Source organism: Zootoca vivipara, chromosome 7 (assembly GCF_963506605.1).
Source record: "Zootoca vivipara chromosome 7, rZooViv1.1, whole genome shotgun sequence".
Lineage (NCBI taxonomy): Eukaryota > Metazoa > Chordata > Lepidosauria > Squamata > Lacertidae > Zootoca > Zootoca vivipara.
The window spans coordinates 39,345,570-39,365,810 of NC_083282.1; the positions used below are offsets into that span (position 1 = coordinate 39,345,570).

At 40.7% G+C, this 20,241-nt stretch overlaps 2 protein-coding genes across 5 annotated transcripts; both read left to right on the forward strand.

The window, feature by feature from the left end:
- TMEM59 (transmembrane protein 59) lies at positions 1-8,182 on the forward strand. 4 transcript variants are annotated; one of them, XM_035122793.2, is made up of 8 exons: positions 1-258; positions 2,912-3,017; positions 4,341-4,438; positions 4,590-4,730; positions 4,982-5,063; positions 5,581-5,662; positions 6,491-6,599; positions 7,900-8,182. In XM_035122793.2, exons 1-8 carry the CDS (start codon positions 58-60, stop codon positions 8,050-8,052), a joined length of 972 nt encoding a protein of 323 aa, XP_034978684.1. In that variant the 5' UTR covers positions 1-57; the 3' UTR covers positions 8,053-8,182. The 4 variants fall into 4 exon arrangements, with proteins under 4 accessions (XP_034978684.1, XP_060132880.1, XP_034978683.1 ...); XM_060276897.1 differs by having other exon boundaries at positions 2-258; positions 4,590-4,742; XM_035122792.2 differs by having other exon boundaries at positions 2-258; positions 5,578-5,662.
- Positions 8,183-12,281: 4,099 nt separating this feature from the next.
- Positions 12,282-20,234, forward strand: LDLRAD1 (low density lipoprotein receptor class A domain containing 1). Its single transcript, XM_035124080.2, has 6 exons — positions 12,282-12,419; positions 12,736-12,790; positions 15,044-15,205; positions 15,659-15,796; positions 17,678-17,806; positions 18,775-20,234. Exons 1-6 carry the CDS (start codon positions 12,399-12,401, stop codon positions 18,921-18,923), a joined length of 654 nt encoding a protein of 217 aa, XP_034979971.2. The 5' UTR covers positions 12,282-12,398; the 3' UTR covers positions 18,924-20,234.
- The last annotated feature ends 7 nt before the right edge of the window (positions 20,235-20,241 follow it).

A 20,241-nucleotide genomic window follows, 5' to 3' on the forward strand; every position in this document is an offset into this window, starting at 1 on the left:
CGAAAGGGGCGGTTAGCAAAAATAAACAACCGTCTGCCTGGGGGTTAGCGACTCAAGATGGCGGCGCTGCGGCCGAGCCGTTTGGGTCTGGGGTCTCTTCTCCTCCTGCTGCTGCTCGCTGTGGGCGACGAGGCGGCCCGACCCGAATTAGAGCCCGTTCCGGAGTCCCTCTCCGAGTCTTTCGAGCCGGCGCTGGGGAACACCGCCCCTTGCCAGCGGACGTGCCAGAGCACCTACCCGCTCCATACTTACCCCAAGGTAACAAGCGGCGGGTGGGCGGGTGGGCGCCCCACCTTCTCTACTGAAATATTCCGCCACCCCCCAAGAACCACGTCACGATAGCAGCCAATTAGTGGGACCTTCTCTGCATTTCCCCCTTTTCATCCTGCCACCTGCATTTAAGCCCCGGGCGCTCCTGGTTTCTTAAATAATAAAATAAGAATATGACCCTTGGCAGCGGGCAGGAGGGGCAGCCCCTGCGGCATCGCTGCTTATATTTAAGATCTCCCCACCACTACCCTCAGTGTAGGGATGCGGCCGTGGCTTGTTCTCCTTTCGCTGTGCAGCCCTCGGGTCAACTGGCAGCTGGGACTGAATGTTCTTCATGGCAAGGAGAGGGAATGGGAAGGAAAGCCACACTCCCTATGGCTGCTGCTCCTACTTTGGCCGGTGGATGGAGCCTGGCTGGTTTTTCCAGTGCTGTCATGCCCTTCCTGGGCAACCGCCAAGTGGCTATTAGAACGCGGACCCATGGGTGGATTTCTCGTCTGGTAGTCGAGGTTTTTATTTTGACTGCCTGAGGTGGGGTCTCTCAGCTTGGCTGGGTGCAGGTGGGAGTCTCTCTACAGTTGCCCTCTACTAAGTTCTGTGCAATCAGCTCTCCTCCACTTTCCTCTCCTCAGCTTGTTGGCCAAGTATGCAAAGGAAGTGTGCAAAAATAAATCATTCACCTGTACCAAAATGCAAAGTGGCATGATTTGTTGTTACCTGTTAGCTGCATTCCTCATAGAAATGGCCCAAAGTGACTTACAAAATGCTCAACTGTCACCTGCACAGCTACAGTATACCGGTATCTGCAAAAGGCTGTCAACTTAAAAAAAGGGGGGGGGGAACTGCTAAGATAAGGTAATTGGAAGTGCCTTCAGATTCTGGTTTCTATGCAAGCACGTTTGTCAGCTGGTCTGAAGGCCAAAAAATGGTTGGGCTAATGATTTTCAGATTGATTGACATATGAAAACTGAAACCTTCCTATGTTTCCCCATGAGATACTAAGGCTGCAATTTTAGGTGCATTACCTGAGAGTAAACTCTAATTCAATGGAATCTGCTTTTCAGTAGGCATGCATGGGGTTGCACTCTAGGGCACCCTTATTTATCAGCAAACTGCAAAGTAAAATGTATTGTGTCTGTGTCATCTACAGGATTTGATCTTTACGTTTTTATTACAAAAATATAGTTGTCGTCATAGCCCACTTTCCAGCCTACATAACTCCCCCAGTTTCACATCTAGAACAAATTTACAAATATACTATTGTAAATTCACTAAGAGTGTTTGTTCAGTATCTGTCCTGATATCTTTCCTAACTCTCTTCTTCCCAGTGCACACATGGAGCTGAGAAAACTATTCTTAAATTTCACGCACCCAGCCCAGTATTCGTGTAGCTTCTTGTTTAGGGAAGCTTTTAATGTTTGGTGGATTTCTGTATTTCAATATTTTGTTGGAAGCCACCCAGAGTGGCTGGGGGAACCCGGCCAGATGGGCGGGGTATAAATAATAATAATAATATATTATTATTATTATTATTTATTATAGCTACCTTCTTCTTGCCATACAAGATAATAGGTTTCTCCTCAATGTTAGGTCTTCATCTGTCATGATGATTATGCCAAGCGGTTAACATAATGACACATCAGACCAGGGCTTCTCTGCAAACATGCTCCTTAATATCTCTGCCAAAATTCCTCCTTTCACATCCGTATTATTGTTAGCTACTGTATGTCTTCCATGCAGTTGTTTGTTCACCATTGCACCCATCAGTGTAATCAATACTGCTTTAAGATATGACACTGTTACTTTCCTTGATGGATACCTATGGCAGTGTTACTACACAAGAAATACATACTGTAGTTATACAATTCATTGTCATTTGATTGTTGAACCGCATAGGAATTACCTTTTTCGAGCATGCGTGCTATACCTGCTTTCAGGTTCCTGAGTAAGACTGAAATACTCATAATAGATAAATATCTAGCTCATACGAGAAGGGGTCCATATGTTGACTGGGGAGAAAGGATACCTCAAATACAGGTTGGTCAAAAGCAGTGCCACCCACCCCTAACTCGCGACAGCCTTTCCAGAAGGATATCATGGTCAGTGGTATAAAAAACTGCTAAGAGGTTGAGGAGAATTAACAGGGGCCTATTTCCTCTGTCTCTCTCCCAACAGAGGTCATCATACAGGGCAATCAAAGCAGTTTCTGTGCCAAAACAGAGCCTAAACCCTGATTGAAATGGATCTAGAAAATAAATTTCCACCAAGAGCACCTGGATCTGGTCCACGATCACCCACTCAAGATAGTTATATTTGTGCAGCTTGTTCCAAAGTAAACTAAATAAAAATATTTTATTCAACATACAGTACTGGTTTCATATTTGTATAAGATGTTTCAAGGCTCAGATACAAGACTTGTATTAAAGCCTACTTTTACTAATCCCGGTAGTCTGCTGAAGTCTCAGTGAAAAATATTGGCTAATTCTTGTAGCTCTGTGTAATAATAAAATCAAAATATTTTTGAAGTTAAATTGTGTAGCAGATTGTGTATGCTTTTGTGGGATGCTGTGTTCAGAAAAAAGGGTTAGAATAGGACGATTATAAAAGGAGTGATACTGACCTCTTAGTATTTCATTACCAGGAAGAAGAGCTCTATGCCTGTCAAAGGGGCTGCAGACTCTTCTCCATTTGTCAGTTTGTGGATGATGGGATTGATTTGAATCGGACCAAGTTGGAATGTGACTCTGGTAAGATAAACTAGCCTCTTTTTCAGCTTGTAATATATGGGTGGTCGCCACTTTTCCTCCTACTCAGAGTAGGCTTATTGAACTATATTGACAAATAACTTTATTTCAGTCTACCCTAAGTATGACTTAGTTGGATATCACTCTAGGAGAAGAATTGAACAGCATGATGTTAATTGATTAATATCAAGAGAGTTCAGCAAGGAGGGAGTTTCCAAAATCATGCACAAAATAAGTGTCCACATAAGGGCACAAAATCTGATTTATTACAAAGTCAAAAAGGTAAATTTGGCTTAACGTCAACATGTGTCAGCCACAGATACCATGTCATCAGGGAAATCTATAACAAAATAATAAGCCTTAAAACATGCACCTTGTCACATTTTGTTATCATAAAATATGTCATTGCAAGCTTAATAAAATGGGGGGAAATTAAAATAAACAAAAGTCTGCAACATAAGAGAAGTTTGTGATATGAAACATAATAATAGTGTTGATGCCTTAAGGTTTTTGTAATTGTAGCTTCTTCTTTGAAAGAGAATTTTTCTGAAACAAATTAGTTTTCTGAGATGAAAGAAAGTGTAATTAAGAAGTTTTTAGTCACAAAGTTGCTTGCAGCGGGGATGGGAATCTCTCAGTCCCAAAACTATTTGCAGCTTTGTTGAGACAGTATAGGTCTTGCTTCTACTGCAACCCGTCACAAGATTGAGCCTGTCATGGAAGAGAACGTTCTGTTTGCATGCTGAATTGGACATTAAATATAAACATTCATGAATAATAATCTTGTAAGCTTTGATTGGAAGTAAATCCATTGACTTAAGTAGTGCTCACTTCCAAGTAAGTGCAGATAGCATTGCAGCCCTAATTGGCTTTCTGAGTATACAGTCTGGGAAGAGTTTATTTTCCCTCTGCAGTTTCTCTGTATACGATTGTTATTTTCACTCTACGATGCTATTATTTTGTCTGTCTCCTATCTAAAATGTTGGAGCTGGAGCCTCTTAGAAGTTGCATCCTGACAGAGTTGGCAAAACTGAAATCTAAGCATATAGCTCAGGGGGCATACTGAAAGTGAGTGGGTATGCTGGTTTCATCCTGCCCCTATTTGGTATTTCTGTCACCTGATCCTTAATGCTGAAGTGTAGTTCAATTTTGCCTCTCTTTTATCTCACCACTGACATAATTTGATTGGAAAGATGAGTGTCAGGAAGGGAAGTCCAACATTAGTAGCATTATGTGTGGTGTTGCACCCTAATATTCAAGTGTGCTTTAGTTGCTTATGTGGAAGGTGTGACCATTTAAACTGAAAGAATGTGTCTTCTTTTACAGCATGTTCTGAGGCATATACCTCTCAGTCTGATGAACAATATGCTTGCCGTCTTGGATGCCAGAATCAGTTACCATATGCTGAACTGAGACGAGACCATGTAAGTATTTATATTAAAGTGAGTGAATACATTTTCCCTGCTTGTATTCCCATTCTTCAACTATTTTAAAAGTAAATTGTGGAGAGAAGCTCTGTAACATGTTTGAAATTGTTGCTTTTATATTAATATGTGAATCACTGTTTATTTGCAGCTCATGTCCTTAATGCCAAGAATGCATCTTCTGTTCCCACTTACACTTGTGAGATCATTCTGGAGTGATATGATGGAAACAGCCCATAGCTTCATCACCTCCTCATGGACTTTCTACCTTCAAGCTGATGATGGCAAAATAGTAATATTCCAGGTACTTGTTAACCTGCTCTTACCTGTTCTGACACAGAGTTCAAGGGACTTAAGGGAGGGTGTTTTTTGTTATTCTGTTTTAAATCAAATAACTTCATGTTGAATGTCTGGGAGTGTTCTGTTTTATTAGGTTTGCTCTGCTTAAAAATGGTAAAAATATAATATGTGTCTATTTAAATTACTGTTTGTGTCATTATGTAGATTTGTTTCACTAATTTGAAGATGTTTTTATTATTTCAGTCAAAGCCAGAAGTTCAGTACATTGAAAGTCCTGGTCAGGAAACACAGGATTTAAAAGAACCATCATTTCGCAAAGCATCTTGTAAGTTATTTTAGGGAACTCCAGGGAATAGGATATGGTTTGCCAAACAGTAAGGATGTACTGTCAATGTCTGACCAGCAATTTGTATCCATGATTAGATAACTGTGGAAACCAGTAGCTTATTTTTTAAGATGCTTACTGTTTGGAATTTGTTTGATGACACAATCTTTGTCTGATGTTTAAACATGGCAATTGAAACATGTTTTTACAAGTTTTGTACTTCAGTTGCTTCATTGGCTCTGGTTCAGCAAGACACTGCGTGTTGCAAATGTAAGAAACAAACCCACAACATATTTTTTAGCTGTTCGCTTTTTCTTAGGACTTCCAGTTTTTTTAAAAAGGGCACTTTTCAATCTTAACATTTATTTAAAGAGCTTGCTGTGTCTAGCAGGAGGATTTACCGGAAGAAAAAACGGTTGAGTAGACATCATAGCATACAGAGAGACTGGACACTTGAGCATATGTGTCTTGGATTCTGAGATAAAATTAAACAAAAATGTCCTATGATTTTCAGTAGATCTGCAGCCAGGAGGTCCACAGACACACAAGGGATTCTTCGACGAGGATGAAAGTGATAACTTCTTCAAATGTGTTTCAATGTATGTACATTTTAGCATAAGAAGTAATTGCTTAAGGGAGAGAGATATTTCATTCCCTAATGCTGTAGTTCAACTACCAAAACAATCATATTATTAAAATTAACATTCTGACCATTTATGCTGCATCTAATTGCATGCTCTCTAAAAACAGGAAATGCCCATAGTGGCACAATTTCTTTTACTACAAACATTGCTGTCATGCTGCTTGCATTGAACATTGTTTCCAAACTCAGGCCATTCTTTAATATTACTATGTTAGGTCTATCTATAAATAAAACAAATTTCTGAGCAAAGCTGTTGGCTCCTATAATATTGAGGGTCAGTTTGAGTATGAAAGGTGCTAAAGTAGTTGTGCTTTTAGGCTTGTGGCAGTGATTGTTAACAGCTTTGAATCTTAAACCAACTTCAAAAGGTCGTAAGTTCTTCTGAACCTAGTAACCATAGTTCCTGGTTTGGATGAAATGGAAAACTCTGGTTAATTGAAAAAGATTTCTGTATTTCATTCAGGCACAGCATGAATCACTGTATTTCACAGGCCTACTGTCAGTACATATCTCGGGTTATTAAGCTGAGACATGATCATGTGATCACTTTTTTACTGAAGGTAAAATGGTAATGGGGAACAATAACCTCTTAATTAGATCCTGCAAGCTGAATGACAGTAGCTTTTGCTTATTTTCTGGGACCAGATTAAGGTAGTTGACTGTGGTGGCATCTAAGTCTGCCTATTTTGGATTGTGTGTGTGTGGAAACAATATTTAGGGGGGATACAATTTTCAATATACCTGAAGCTTGTCTTTATGGCTGATCTGTTTTCTTATATTCCAGAAATTCTGGCTGGATACTGACAACCACACTTGTCCTTTCTGTACTGGTGTTGCTCTGGATTTGTTGTGCAACTGTTACTACTGCTGTGGAGCAATATGTTCCATCTGAGGTAACTTAAGTCCTAAACTTTCCAGCATCCTACCGCATTATATTCTGTGATAGCAGAATGCTTTGGGTTTGATTAGAGCCCTTTTGTGCAGAAGATAGTATCTAATGAGTCTCTTGTTAATGAAACAGGATTGTGAACATACCGTGTTTCTCATATTATAAGACACGTCTTATATTTATTTTTTCCTCAAAAAAACACACTATGGCTTATTTTCAAGGGATGTCTTATTTTTTTTCCTCCTCCTCCTCCTGCCGCGGCCGGCATTGCTGCTGCACCTATCACTATGTCTTATTTTCGGGGTATGGCTTATATTCCTTGAATGCTTAAAAATCATGCTATGGCTTATTTTATGGGTATGTCTTAAAATATGAGAAACAGGGTATATATTGATTATATATTGTAAGAGGTCTCACCTGCTTGTAGCTAACCTCCAATGAAATTGCCAACTTAATCAGCTGATGTGATCACTGGGGCAAATACAGTATGGAATATGTAAACTGGTAGTGACAGTTCACACTAGCTTTTTCAGATAAGCAAAAGATAACAAGGGTGGTTTCATGGGATGATTTCTGACATCTCCCAGCAGACGCAAAGCATGCACATGATTTTTGCTTAGCAAGATAACATTCTCTAGATTTGGTGGGCATTTCTGTGAGGTTGCAGTACTGAAGCCATCTTAGTTCATAAAAGTTATAGTACAGTTAGGCCAGAATGCAAAAAAGGGGGAGGCATTTCTGGTAGCAAATGTGTCTGAAAATGTAGATGTAAATAAAATACCATTGTAGAGTCATATTGATAGCCATTCGTATATTATGTAACATACAAATTGCTATGCATGATTAGATCAAAATCTATCAATCAAGTAGTTTTGTGGAGCCATTTTAAAAAGTGGTGCTTGGCTAAATGGCTAATTATATTTCAGATGTAATGTCCAAAATCTTTATTAAAATTTGAAGTCTTCCATTGCTACTTCCTACTGATACACAATTTAATTGTGCCTTTTCTGTGCCAGTGTCTCAAAGCCTTGATAATCATAAAGACTTGTTTAATATCTTCTACACCTCACCCCTACCCCCCAACCCTATGTTTCTGGAGAGTGAACTAAAAATATGTAGTCCTGTTTAACAGTATAATCCTAAGCATGTTTACTTGAATGTAAGTCCCACTGACTTCAGTAGGAGTTATTCTCCAGTAAGTGTGCATAAGATTGTAGTCATGATATCCATGCACCAAGATGTACTGGAATAAAACTTACTGTGTGAAATGATTTCCATACGATATCATTTTTTTGTTATTTTAGAAGCTGAGTATCTATGGGGATTTGGAATACATGAATGAACAAAAACTGAATCGATATCCAACTTCTGCTCTCATTGTGGTTAAATGCAAGGCTGATGAAGAAGAAGCTGGACCTCTACCTACGAAAGTTAACTTAACTCAGTCAGCAATATAGATTTAAAAAATGAATTCATTATCTTATTCTAAGATTTCTGTTAACTTTGGTGACTTTTTCCAATGAAGAGGCTTGTGCAGGGGTAGTCAAAGTTCAGATTCAAATAAAGTTACAGAATTGATTACTGTTATACTGTCATGGAATTCAGTCTTATTTTCCACAAGTAAAGGAAATTGTGTTGAGCAAATGGGGTTTGTAGAGCATTTACATTTATTTGCATCTTTTTTTTGCTTACCAAAAATCATAAGTATTGTCTATACATTAAGGTTGTGGTATTTTCAAATTATGAACATCTGTTGGTATCAGAATGTATATTTGGAATCTTGTTTCTAACAGTGTAAGGAATTTTTTGTGGTCAAAGATGCCTTTTAAGTTGTCTTCTCAGCTGTGGATAAATTAAACTAACATGTAGAATTGCTTAGAAACCCTTAGTGCTTCAAATGGCTCATTTTCCACAAAAAGAGTACATTCTTGTTGACCTTTGTGTCAGTTTCTGGCACTGAAGTACTGTGGGTCAGAAATAAAACTTTTAATATATAGAGGAATCTATTATGGTGTCACTTCTGTATCCTAAAACAAATAAGCCTCCCTGGCTTTCATTTGCTACACTTGTCGGCTCAGAAAGGTGACTAATTTAAACAACAACAACCTTTCCCTAAAAAACAGGCAAGATTGGTGGCAGACAAAAATTTCTATGTATATTGGACATTGGTATATTTGACATTGACTTGTTCACAAGAAGTCTCTTGACTCTCACACTCCTTCACACACCAGTTGAAATTGATAAATACGGCTTTCAATTCTAAACTAGCCACACTTCCCTCTTATGTAGATGCCAGCCAAGATCTGAAACCATGGTTTGATCCTGGCTTGTGTTCGCTATACAGAGCTGTTGCTAGGATCTGTTAGTTTCAAATTGAAATAAAAAGTTTTTAATTTCTTCCTCTGGGTCACAAAGCAGGGAAGATACTCACAAGCCCAAGGATGTTGGAACTCATTCTTGGAATAGATAATCATGGTTTTCCACTATGCATAAACTCAGACACAGTTTACACTTAACCCTTTCTGGGACATGGCCAGCTTTTAAAAACCTACTTGCTTACATCATTACGTTGAGGCTTGTGACTAAACAAATGTCTTGTCTAATACAGTTTTATAAATCAGTACTTTCCAGGAGAGTTTGCAAGTTCTAATTTATTGTTAATATAATTCTAAATGTGTTGCATTGTGAATTTTATTTCAGTATTTTTTTACAAGTGCTCTAAAAATCTTTGTTTTGAAATTTATTTTACCCTTGCTAATTGGTAAAAATGGTCTGGAAAATAATAAGCATCTTTATTCGGTTTACTGAAGTGTCCATGCTTCAAGTAAATGACGAACAACAGAAGAAGCAACTATTGTAAACTTTATGGTGAAGTGACAAGCCAATAAAATTGGTATTCCATTCTCTATAAATATCACTATTGAGAACATCTCTGCATAAAGCTTGTGATTCTCTAATATAGTGGTGGTAGAAAATGAGGTTTTCTGTCTAAAAGTTGATCATTGGGAGCCTAATATAATAACTTGCAAGGGCAATCATTAAGCAAGTTATATTGCTGTGGTTTCATCTAGTGACTAGTCAATACAAATTCTGAAGTTAAAAACTTGCCCTATTTCTTAAAGCAAGAAACCATGGACACTCCTTTATCAATCCGTGAAATAGTTACTTTCAAGCAACTTTTGCAGCTCAGTTGCTATTTGTGTTGTACGATAACTTCTGCAATGGCAATTGTCTTGATTTTTCACTTGCTGGGCTAAAATACTGTTGTATTATGCACCAATTATTTCAACTACATTTGCTTTAACTTATACAGTACATTTGGTTTTCATTTGGATTCTTGTTTTAGGAGATGCCTTTGCAAAATAATCCAGACTATATACAGTAAAGGTTAAATGGACTGAAATGTAGTACCCTTACTTTGGAGATTTAGTATTGTTGAACCAAGGATTCCATATTGGTATGATGTTACTGGATTCTTCTCTCACTGTGACAACTTGAGCTGAAATCTGTTTAAAGATCTACAATAAATCAATGGCTAAAAGAACTAGTGCTACTTAATGTACTACAGTGGTACCTCGACTTACGAACGACTCAACAACTGAATTTTTTGACTTATGAATGGGGCAAATGGCTGCACGCTTACGAATTTCTCAACACCCGAACGGAAACCGCAGCAGTTTTAGATAGGGTTTTTTTGGCTTACGAATTTTTAGATGGGGTTGCTTCGACTTACGAATTTTTCCGTTTCCAATGCATTCCTATGGGAAATCGCATTTCCAATGGCGCTTTTCGACTTACGAATTTTTCGACCTACGAAGGTGCCTTCGGAATGTATTAAATTTGTAAGTCGAGGCACCACTGTACCTTTTTAAGGAGGAGAAGTCAGTGGTCCCCTGTTAGCAACTGTGTCAATCTACCAAATTTCAGTTGTGGTTGGTCTGAAAAGCAACACTGAAAGCTCTCTTCCGGTGATTTAGACCAGCCAGTTGAAAAATACCCGTCCATTAAATATAAAACATTGATTTTGTTTCATACTTCATTTCACAGAACTGAACTGTTCTGCTCTAGCTTTGGAGATCAATAAAATCCATTGTGTTCAGTAACAAAGATAATTGATGTCTTAATAGTGCGTAAACATTGTGTCTAATAAGTCTACAAAAGCCTACCGTATATTATGAACACGCCTCAAAATTAATTGTGGCTGAACTGAATATTGGGCTACCCCATCAGTTTTGCCTTGCTAATTTTTCAGAAAATATGCAGGTATCCATTTATTTTCTGGAGCATTTCCAAGCTTAGCTCCTAGCACTAGGTGCCCTTATTTAAGGTAGACTTGATGGTGAAACTTTGTGAATTTACTGAAAGAGGGGAGTTAGCCAAGGCAAGGTTCCTTGGCAGAATTGATTGACATGCCTTACTCACATTAGAGATGGAAATATGTGGCATTCCAGGAGTTATTGGGACTACAGCTCCCATCAGCTTAGGTCAGTTGTGGTAATGAGACTAATTCTAGCTCCAGAATGAGCTCTACAGCAGGGGAGGGCAATATTTTTGGCTTGAGGGCCACATTCCCCTCTGGGCAAATGTCAGAGGGCTGCCTGCCAGAGGTGGGTGGAACCAGAAGCAAAAGTGGTTGGAGCAACAAATGTATGGTACAGATATTCAGTTTCTATACACATTTACACCCTTTTCCACGCAAGCAAGAGGCATCAGAGCCTACAGGCCCGTTCCAACCAGGCAAAAATATTTGTGTTAGGAAGCAGGGCTAATGAGGGGTGTTGCCTGAGGAGCGAGGCTGTGGCCTGGGCAAAGTTCTGAGGGCCAGACAGAAGCTGGAAGGGGTTGCATTTGACACTACGTCTGCTCTACAGGTTCCTGCAAGGGCCTTATTGAATCCCAGTGGTTTGTTTCCTTCAAATAGCTGAGCTTTAACATATTGGAAGGTTCTGTCTCAACATCTTCAGTCCACTGCATCCAAAGATCAGTACTTTATAAGCTGTGATCATAAAGCTGAAACAAAGTTTTAGTCATTAGTACTGACATATTTTTGTTCGTTCAGTAGGAAAAGTCCTTAAAGGGTTTGATCCTTTCCGCACTTTCCTCTAAACATCGTAACTTGTTGATTGAAAGAAAAGAAAAGAAAAGTTGCTTTATAATTAAAAAAACACACACCACAATTATTGTGAGAGTGTATTTAAAGAAGGAAATAAGCACTACAACCATGAAACAACTTGTGTAAACAGAAGATTTGCAGTTACGTAGTATAATCTACTTTGCGATATCAGTTAAAATTGAACACTTCCTAAACCAGGTTAGTATAGAACCTAAGCATTGGCACCTTAATCAAAATACTTTAAAGTTAAGAACATGAAACTAGTAATTTATTACCTAAAGCTTTGAAAGGCCGGAATTCTTGCCTGTAGTGTATTTCCAGTGTTACTCTACCTGTGTGTGACGTTTAGTAACATGCCCAGTAGGGGCTGAGACATTTATTATTATTTGTGGCACTAGCCAGAGGAAAAGCTAATGGAATTCTTGAGTTTATGCTTACTCTCTGTTTCATAGGTATGAATGGGATTAGAATGACTTTATTCTTCCTACCTCTGTTTCTCTTAGTAGCCAGGTAACGTTACCCCAGGAATGTATTTAGTGGCTTGGTGAGCTAATAAAGCAAGGCAGCTTGAAAGAGGCTACTTCCTCCTTTCATACCTAAGCAACACAGTTTGAAGTGAACATTGATGGAAACATTGCCAGAACAACTCTGCCTATTAATTAGCCTAATTCTGCAGCAGTCAGGGGGGAAATGAACAGAATTCATCCTCAGGTAATAGCATCCATTCTATTAGGGGAACAAACGTAATTATTACTTTTAATACGACTGATCAGCTAGCTCTTATTGCTATTAGAAAGTAGCACATGCTGGAAACCTCTGTGTCTCTATTTTACCAATAGGAAACTGGAATCAAAACTCAAAATTATAGTTTTAATTAAATCTCTGTATGATAGTTACATGTTTTTGAATGTATGCAGATAGGGATTCTATCTGAATACTGAATGTACCATAATTACAATGTAATGCCTTGTGTTTCCTCCCTAACAACGAAGGCAATATAATTTTATTTTATTTTTGTTAATTACAGAATATTGAAGGAGCTTCATTTGGTTCAACAAAATCTCTCTTCACTGCTAACAGAGGTAATTGGCACTCTTACTAACAAAAAGCAGTTCCAAAATGCTGGGAACTTATTAGTTTATGAACTAAAGTTGTCCTTTCAAAAAGAGGAAGCCTCTGCTTAAATACGACTTGGCTCATATGCTTATTGAGAATTGATGTTTCTATAGTTTATTTGAAAACTGTTTCATTTTTAGTAGCATATGATTTGGCTACAAAATGAAAAATGCATTTTATTGGCATTATACCTCAGTTTGGAATTAAATTATATTGAACAGTGGATAACAAATTGTATTTTAAAAAATACATTAAAATATTTTAGTTGCAGCAATTCCTGCATTCTTTTCTTCCTACTAGAGTGATGGATGAAGCAAAAAAACTAAAAACAAATATGCAGTGGGGGAACAGGAAGAGGGAGATCATCCCCCACCCACTCCATTTCAACTCTTCAAGCTTGCTTCATTTCTGCCTATGAACTTCTGTTGTGTACCATAGGTGGATTCTAGTACAAAAACTTTGGATTCTAGTACAAAAGCTTTGAGGGAAGACATTGCAATGATTCAAGGCAGAGTTGCAGCTAATTCTTAAGTACTTTGTAAAAGGAAGGCAGTTAATTACCTAAAGGCAGGTTATGAGCACTGGGAGTGAGATTACACAATACATTAGTTGGCTAATTTTTACTACAGTATTTATACCCCACACATCTTGCTGGATTGCCCCAATCACTCTGGGCAGCTTCCAACATATATAAAAACATAATAAAACATTAAACATTTTTTTAAAAACTTCTCTATACAGGATTGCCTTCAGACGGCTCGGAGGTCGGATAACTCCATACCCTCCAACATTTCTCCAATGAAAATAGGGACATCCTAAGGAAAAGTGGGGCATTTAGGGATCAAATCAGAAACCAGGACAGTTTCTCTAAATCAGAGATGTCCCTGGAAAATAGGGACACTTAGAGGGTCTGGTAGAGCACATGCTTTGTTCCCAGATTCAATCTTTTTTACAACTCAAATCAAGAAGACACTTCGGTGAGCCATTGCCAGTCAGAGTAGAGAACATTGGACCAAATAAATAAATGGTCTGACAGCAGCTTCGTATGTTCATAAAGTGCTACCATGTAATTTCGCTTTGAACAGGGACAGGAAACCTTAGGCTCAGATACCAAATGTGACCACCCAGGACTCTGTCTGGCCCTCAAAATTCTCCTTAGGCAACACTGGCCTTCCTCCGCACTCTCCTCTGGTGTCTTTGCTTGCCTCTCTTTCTTTCTTTCTTGCCTGGATGGAGGATGTATGAAACCTCTGACTTTGCTTACCTAGAAAGTAACTGCCTATACAAAGGTAAGCATTGTATCTGTTGCTCCACCTGCCTTTTCCTCTGGCCCTGCCCACCAGTGGCGTGTGACCCCCACTCCCAGAAGGGAATGCAACCCTCAGAGTGGGATAAAAAAGTACTAGAACCAGAGGTAGAGCTAGCTGCTCTGGCACCGGGAGCGGCGTGCACCCGGGGGTAGGGCTAGCCACCCGCGGAGGCAGGGCGAGCGTCCCAGGGGTGTGGGGTACGCGTCACAGGGGGATGTGCCAGCTGCCGCAAGCCTCCTGAGGGGTGCATTGGCCGCCGCAAGCCTCCTAGGGGGCCGCCGCAAGCATCAGGGGCGGGGCAGCGATGTCACGGCCCCTCTGGGGTGGACTGCACCCACCTTTCTCCGCCTCTGCCTAGAAAATGCATTGGCTCTTGACAAGCAAGAAGATGAGCTTTGCAGAAGGTCAGCCACTCTGCACTTCAGGCAACAGGAAGCCTCTTGATTATTGTACTGAAACATATTTTTAGATATGTGAAGAAATGCAAATATTAGGACAGGCATCCCCAAACTTCGGCCCTCCAGATGTTTTGGACTACAATTCCCATCTTCCCCGACCACTGGTCCTGTTAGCTAGGGTTCATGGGAGTTGTAGGCCAAAACATCTGGAGGGCCGCAGTTTGGGGATGCCTGTATTAGGACATGACCTACCTGTTACAAGCATTGTTTTTAGCATAAATGGTACAGGTGTGTGCATTAAGTGTGGTACAAGTTGAAACCTTTGGGTATAAAGTCTTGTACAGTTATGTTCTATATCACATTACGGTAGAATTAAAAACCCATGGGATAATTTCAATATGGGTTAATTAGTAGGGAGTAGCAGAAGCCAATGACCTGAGTGTGGATTTCCATTCAAATTCAGTGTGAGGGTACATTTGGAATTCATCTTTAAGTCTTCTCTCTGTGACAGGTACTATACAGGGCCTGCAAGGTTGCTGCAAGGATTGCTGTGCATGCATCCCTTGCACCCAACAATGTATCTGCGTAGCTGCCATTGGTCTCGGTATACTTGGTGTCATCGCTACTGTCATTGCATTGGTGGTCACATTTGGCATCCCTCCACATACACCAGGTCAGTCCTTTCTAGCTTTCGTTATTATGATGGTGACCAAACTACTGCCAACTGGAGTAATACTTTCAATGGGGCTGTGGCCAGCGTTTCTTCTGCTCAGAGTAAACCCATTGGAAATAATGGGCAAGACTAAGGCTGCACATGCACAATACCACCTTAAACAGTCATGGCTTTGTTGGGAATCTGTGGTGAGGCACAAGACACAATCCATCTGGAAATTCTCACATGCAAACTCTATTGCAATCAACACGAGCAACGTACAGTAAAAGCTTCCATGTATTTACAAACTCATTCATGGCCATTATTTATGTGTGATGCATCGCAACATGGCTATGGGTCAAAAATGGATTATTTGAATGTGTCGCTATAATATGAGGGGGTTGGGGTCTGATTAGGTCTGATCATTTCTGTGCCAGTATCCTCCATTGTTTCATCTCAATTTTATTTTTTCAGTAAATCGTTTTTGTGTGACCTCTGGTAATCAGACAGGCTTTTTGTGTGACAACAGAGAAAACTGCATTCCAGCCAGTCAGGTTTGTGATGCAAGACAAAATTGTGCAAATGGGGAGGACGAGCAACGGACACTATGCGGTAAGAATATTTGCTTGAATCTCCCTCTTACTGTGCCCAGTTAATGCCGCATGCTTTTCCCCACCACATCTCAGCCATTTTATAAAGCTTCAAGCTATAGCAAGTTAGGTGGCGAGGAAAACAGAAGCAGGATGAGGGTGAGGCCACACATATGTTATGCAATCAGTTGATACAGCATCAAGTGATTATTTCCATGTGTGAATAGACAAGAGAACAGAACAACAGCATCAAGATTCAGGACTGACTCCTCTTCAGGTGAACTGTTGCAGCCTGAATTGAAGTTGTAAGTTGAAGGCAAGTCGCGAACTCTGCCAGGAGTTCTCACATATCAATAAAAATATACATGCAGCCCATTCATCACTTGGAAAAAGGCTATTTCAGTTTCTACTTTAATAAATCCCCAAAATGTGGTTTGATTTTGATTATTTCATTTCTACGTTGTTGTTGTTGGCATCCATCTGTCATGAGAGACACTGGAGTGCGCCTCTGGGGGTTAAGTCAAACCGCTGCATTAGCAGGATCGAAGTGACCCCAAAATATCTCTCAGCAGTGTAAAAAAATACCTGAAGCAACAATAGACAACTTAAACAAAATATGAAAGACATACACAGTTACATATAAAAAGTTACATTTACACAAAGTTACTAATATCTATAGTATCACAGCGGGTGGCGCTGTGGGTGCGGGTGGCGCTGTGGGTTGCGGGTGGCGCTGTGGGTTAAACCAGAGCCTAGGGGTTGCCGATCAGAAGGTTGGCGGTTCGAATCCCTGCAACGGGGTAAGCTCCCATTGCTCGGTCCCAGCTCCTGCCAACCTAGCAGTTCAAAAGCACATCAAAGTGTGCAAGTAGATAAATAGGTACCGCTACAACAGGAAGGTAAACGGCATTTCTGTGTGCTGCTCTGGTTCGCCAGAAGCGGCTTTGTCATGCTGGCCACATGACCTGGAAGCTATATGCCGGCTCCTTCGGCCAATAATACGAGATGAGCGCGCAACCCCAGAGTCGGTCACGACTGGACCTAATGGTCAGGGGTCCCTTTACCTATATATATATTCATTTTCCTTCTGACAAACCCTTCCTCTCAGCCTCTGAATTCTCACCCAGGGTCCAAACAAACTCTCAGCCTAAAAGTCTCACAACAAGAAGAGTTCTAGAAACACCAGACATCACCCTAGTCCCTCACTCTAGACTTGTTTTTTTGGAGGGGCGGGCCTAAGGTGGGTTGTACTTCCTCAGGCTGCCCACAGCTGTGTCACATTCAACTGCACTCTCCACACTCAGTTGCAGGTACAGCAGGTTTGCTGAGTCTCCCAGGGGGTCCAGTGGATGTGAAAAGGACCCCCCCTGCACACACAGCTCCTTCTTCATCTTCTGTCCTCTCCTCCTCCTCCAGCTGCTCATTTGGTAGTCTGTATATTTAAGCAAAGCCTTTAACAACATCCTTTATTTTTGTTTTTAAAAGTCCTTTTAAAGAAAAAGATGGTAACTAAATAAATGTAGTTGCTTCAACAAAAATAGTGTGAATATTGCATTAGTAATTTTACTTCTGAATGACTTTCATTTTCCACCTGCAAAGTAAGGAGAGGGATGTTCTCTTCACATACTACCATGTTTCTGGAATGTACTTCAACACCCCCCCCCCAAAAAAAGTATGCTGTTTTACTTTGAGGATCTATGTAGTTTACGATCCAAACTTGTACTTGTCTGTTCAGAAGTAAGTACCACTGAGTTCAGTGAGAGTCTCAATATTGCCTTAGTTGTTATTTATTACTAATTACAACATTTTAAGCCACTGCTGTTTTTACCCAGTATATATTTTGCGCAGTACAGCATTTTATCCCGTCATCGCTTCTGCTTCTTTCTTTCTTTCTTTTTTGTAGATGATTTGCCCAACAACCTTCCAGGGTACTTGATATTTTATTGCGGCAACCGCAAGGTTTGGATCTACGTGGACAAAAGATGCAATGGAATCAATGACTGTGGTGACTGTTCTGATGAAGTAGGAACTTGTAAGTCTTTTCTTACAAAGTTCTGCTAGTTAATGGATAAATGGGAGCAGTGCCCAGGGCAAGGCAAGGATTGCACCCCATAACCTCCTTGTGGGTGTTGCGCTTGAGGCAACACAGCAGGCACACTTCATGGAGCCTCTGCGGCAATGGCTCCTGCGGGTTGCCGCACTTGCCCTCTCAGCTTGTCAAACTCCCGGAATGAGTGGTGGCTTGAGCTCCTTGGTGGGCTTGGTGGCGTCCCTACAGTGCCTTCCCTTGCCGCCTCTCCTTGACCGCACAGTGCAAGAGCAGATGGCTTGGGCACTCTCCTCTCCAAGCCCCTCGCTCAAGGACACACACAGGGAGAAAAGCCCGAGGGAAGGATCTGTGCTGGCCTGGAAAAGTCCAGGCTCCGGCTGGTGGGATTTTCGCCCTGAGGCAGATGTCTCTGCACTGGCCATGTTTTATTGTGTTTTTAATACCTTGTTGGAAGCTGCCCAGAGTGGCTGGGGAGGCCCAGTCAGATGGGCGATGTATAAGTAATAAATGAGGAGGAGGAGGAGGAGGAGGAGGTGGCGGCGCCGCAGCCCTGAAGGCCTGGCCTGAGCACAGCTCACTTCCCCACAACTCCATAAGGCAGTAGCCATGTGGCCTTGGCAAGGGAGCCTGTCATGGGCGTGCTAGGTTGCACCCCCTCAGAATTCTGGGCCCAGGGCCATGACCCCCCTCAGCTCCCCAATGCTGTACCACTGTGTGAGAAATATGCTGGACTGGATAAGTCCTTCAGGTTGGTACAGTCCCTTTTTGTCGACCAGATTTCCTCTTTTGCATAGTGTCATCCTCTAGTTTAGGGACATGGGATTTTGCTCTAGTTCCCAACATCCCTGACCACTGTGGCCATGCTGGCTGAGGCTGATGGGAGCCAGTGCCCAGCATCTGGTCCCCATCTCTGCTGAGTACATCTGTTATGCTTCTTTTTTTTATTCCAGGGGCCAGTTGCCCTCCTTGTGGGCCTCAATGGTGGGGATGCACCATGGTTGTCTTCCAAATGTACTGTACCTGCATTCCCAGACATCTTTGCCGAGATGGAGTACAGCACTGCAGTGACTGGTCCGATGAATACATCTGCACAAGATGAGCACTCCAGGACTGTAACCTTCAGAAAATAATGGGAGCTATCCATCAAAACCGCTGTTGGGGAATTGCCATATTTCTCAGAGGGGCTTGTGACGGATGCATTGTGTAGTGTTAGATGCACTGCTCCTAGACCAGTGATCTTTCACCTCTTGAGCTCAGTAAAGTGTGCCTGCGTGTGTGTTTAACACCCTTGGCTTCCTCAAAACCCACTGCTACAAAAAGCGAAAGGAGGAAAAGAACGCCTGCTACCAAAAAATCTGGCTCAGACTTTCACACGTACTGGAAGCTTCGAAATCTTGTTTTGTAACAGGGTAAAGGACCAGGGACTCAGCTATACAGCTGCAAATAAAATGTTTTAAGTGCAATATACAATGTGACACTAGATGGCGATGGTGAGCCTTATGGAAAATTCAATGTATTTTTAAAAATGCTTTATTATTATTATTATTTTTTAAAGGGTTTCCAGAATGATTTTTATATGTGTATAGAACTTAGTTCAGGCGGAATCCTTTTTCACAATTGCAGACTAATCAATGGCAGCTACTGCACAAGCACTTACAGTGATAGAAATTAATTGGTATCTTATTCCTAGATGACATTTATGAGGTCAGTGATTACCTGCCATGTGAACCCTCTATTTCCCCCCTCTCCTTCCTTTCTCTGTTATTTTCCCTTAGTAGGCTATGGGCATTTGGGTGTTTGATGAGTAAAAGATTGATTTAAAACCATGCTGGTGTATTTGATACATTGCACTTTGGTCTACAATATTATTGTATCTCAAAGCCCTCCCCCTTTTATACCTCTCTCATGCCTAGTGTGACCTGCAGCTATTAGAGTGGAATGAACCCTTAAAAGTGAGAGCATTAGCTGTCAGTTGTAACTAGGATAAAGTGGCCTCAGAATAGTCTTCTGAGGAAGAGGTTTGTGTGACTTTCATATTCTTATGTAGAAGTAGACATCGTCTTGTATAATGGAACGGGTACTACAAACAGACCTTTAAGTAAATATTTGTATCTGATAATCGGATTTCTAGCAACATATACCATCAGACTAAAACGAATGACTCTTATTTCCTATTGTGACAAGTCATGCAATATAGATGGTGCAATAAGCAAACATTTACAAGTTGTTAGTTGCCCAACTAAATCTTATTCGCTTCACAGCACATCATTAAATGCTAAAAGTGTTTAAACACTAATGGCAGATGAATGGGGTTAGGAGTCATGCTTATCTGTTTTTCGTTTGACAGTCACTTTAATTTACATATTGTATTAAGTATGTTACTGCTTGAGTAAATAAAACTTGATTTCAGTACGTTT

What these genes read in the sequence shown, in the direction of transcription:
- LDLRAD1 (XM_035124080.2), top strand. Translation starts at nt 12,399, where the DNA reads ATGAACAGAATTCATCCTCAG. An exon ending in TCTCTTCACTGCTAACAGAG is followed by an intron (nt 12,791 to 15,043) that starts GTAATTGGCACT and finishes TCTCTGTGACAG; the next exon opens with GTACTATACAGGGCCTGCAA. An exon ending in CGAGCAACGGACACTATGCG is followed by an intron (nt 15,797 to 17,677) that starts GTAAGAATATTT and finishes TCTTTTTTGTAG; the next exon opens with ATGATTTGCCCAACAACCTT.
- TMEM59 (XM_060276896.1), top strand. Translation starts at nt 58, where the DNA reads ATGGCGGCGCTGCGGCCGAGCCGTTTGGGTCTGGGGTCTCTTCTCCTC. An exon ending in GCAAAATAGTAATATTCCAG is followed by an intron (nt 4,743 to 4,981) that starts GTACTTGTTAAC and finishes TTATTATTTCAG; the next exon opens with TCAAAGCCAGAAGTTCAGTA. An exon ending in AGCAATATGTTCCATCTGAG is followed by an intron (nt 6,600 to 7,899) that starts GTAACTTAAGTC and finishes TTGTTATTTTAG; the next exon opens with AAGCTGAGTATCTATGGGGA.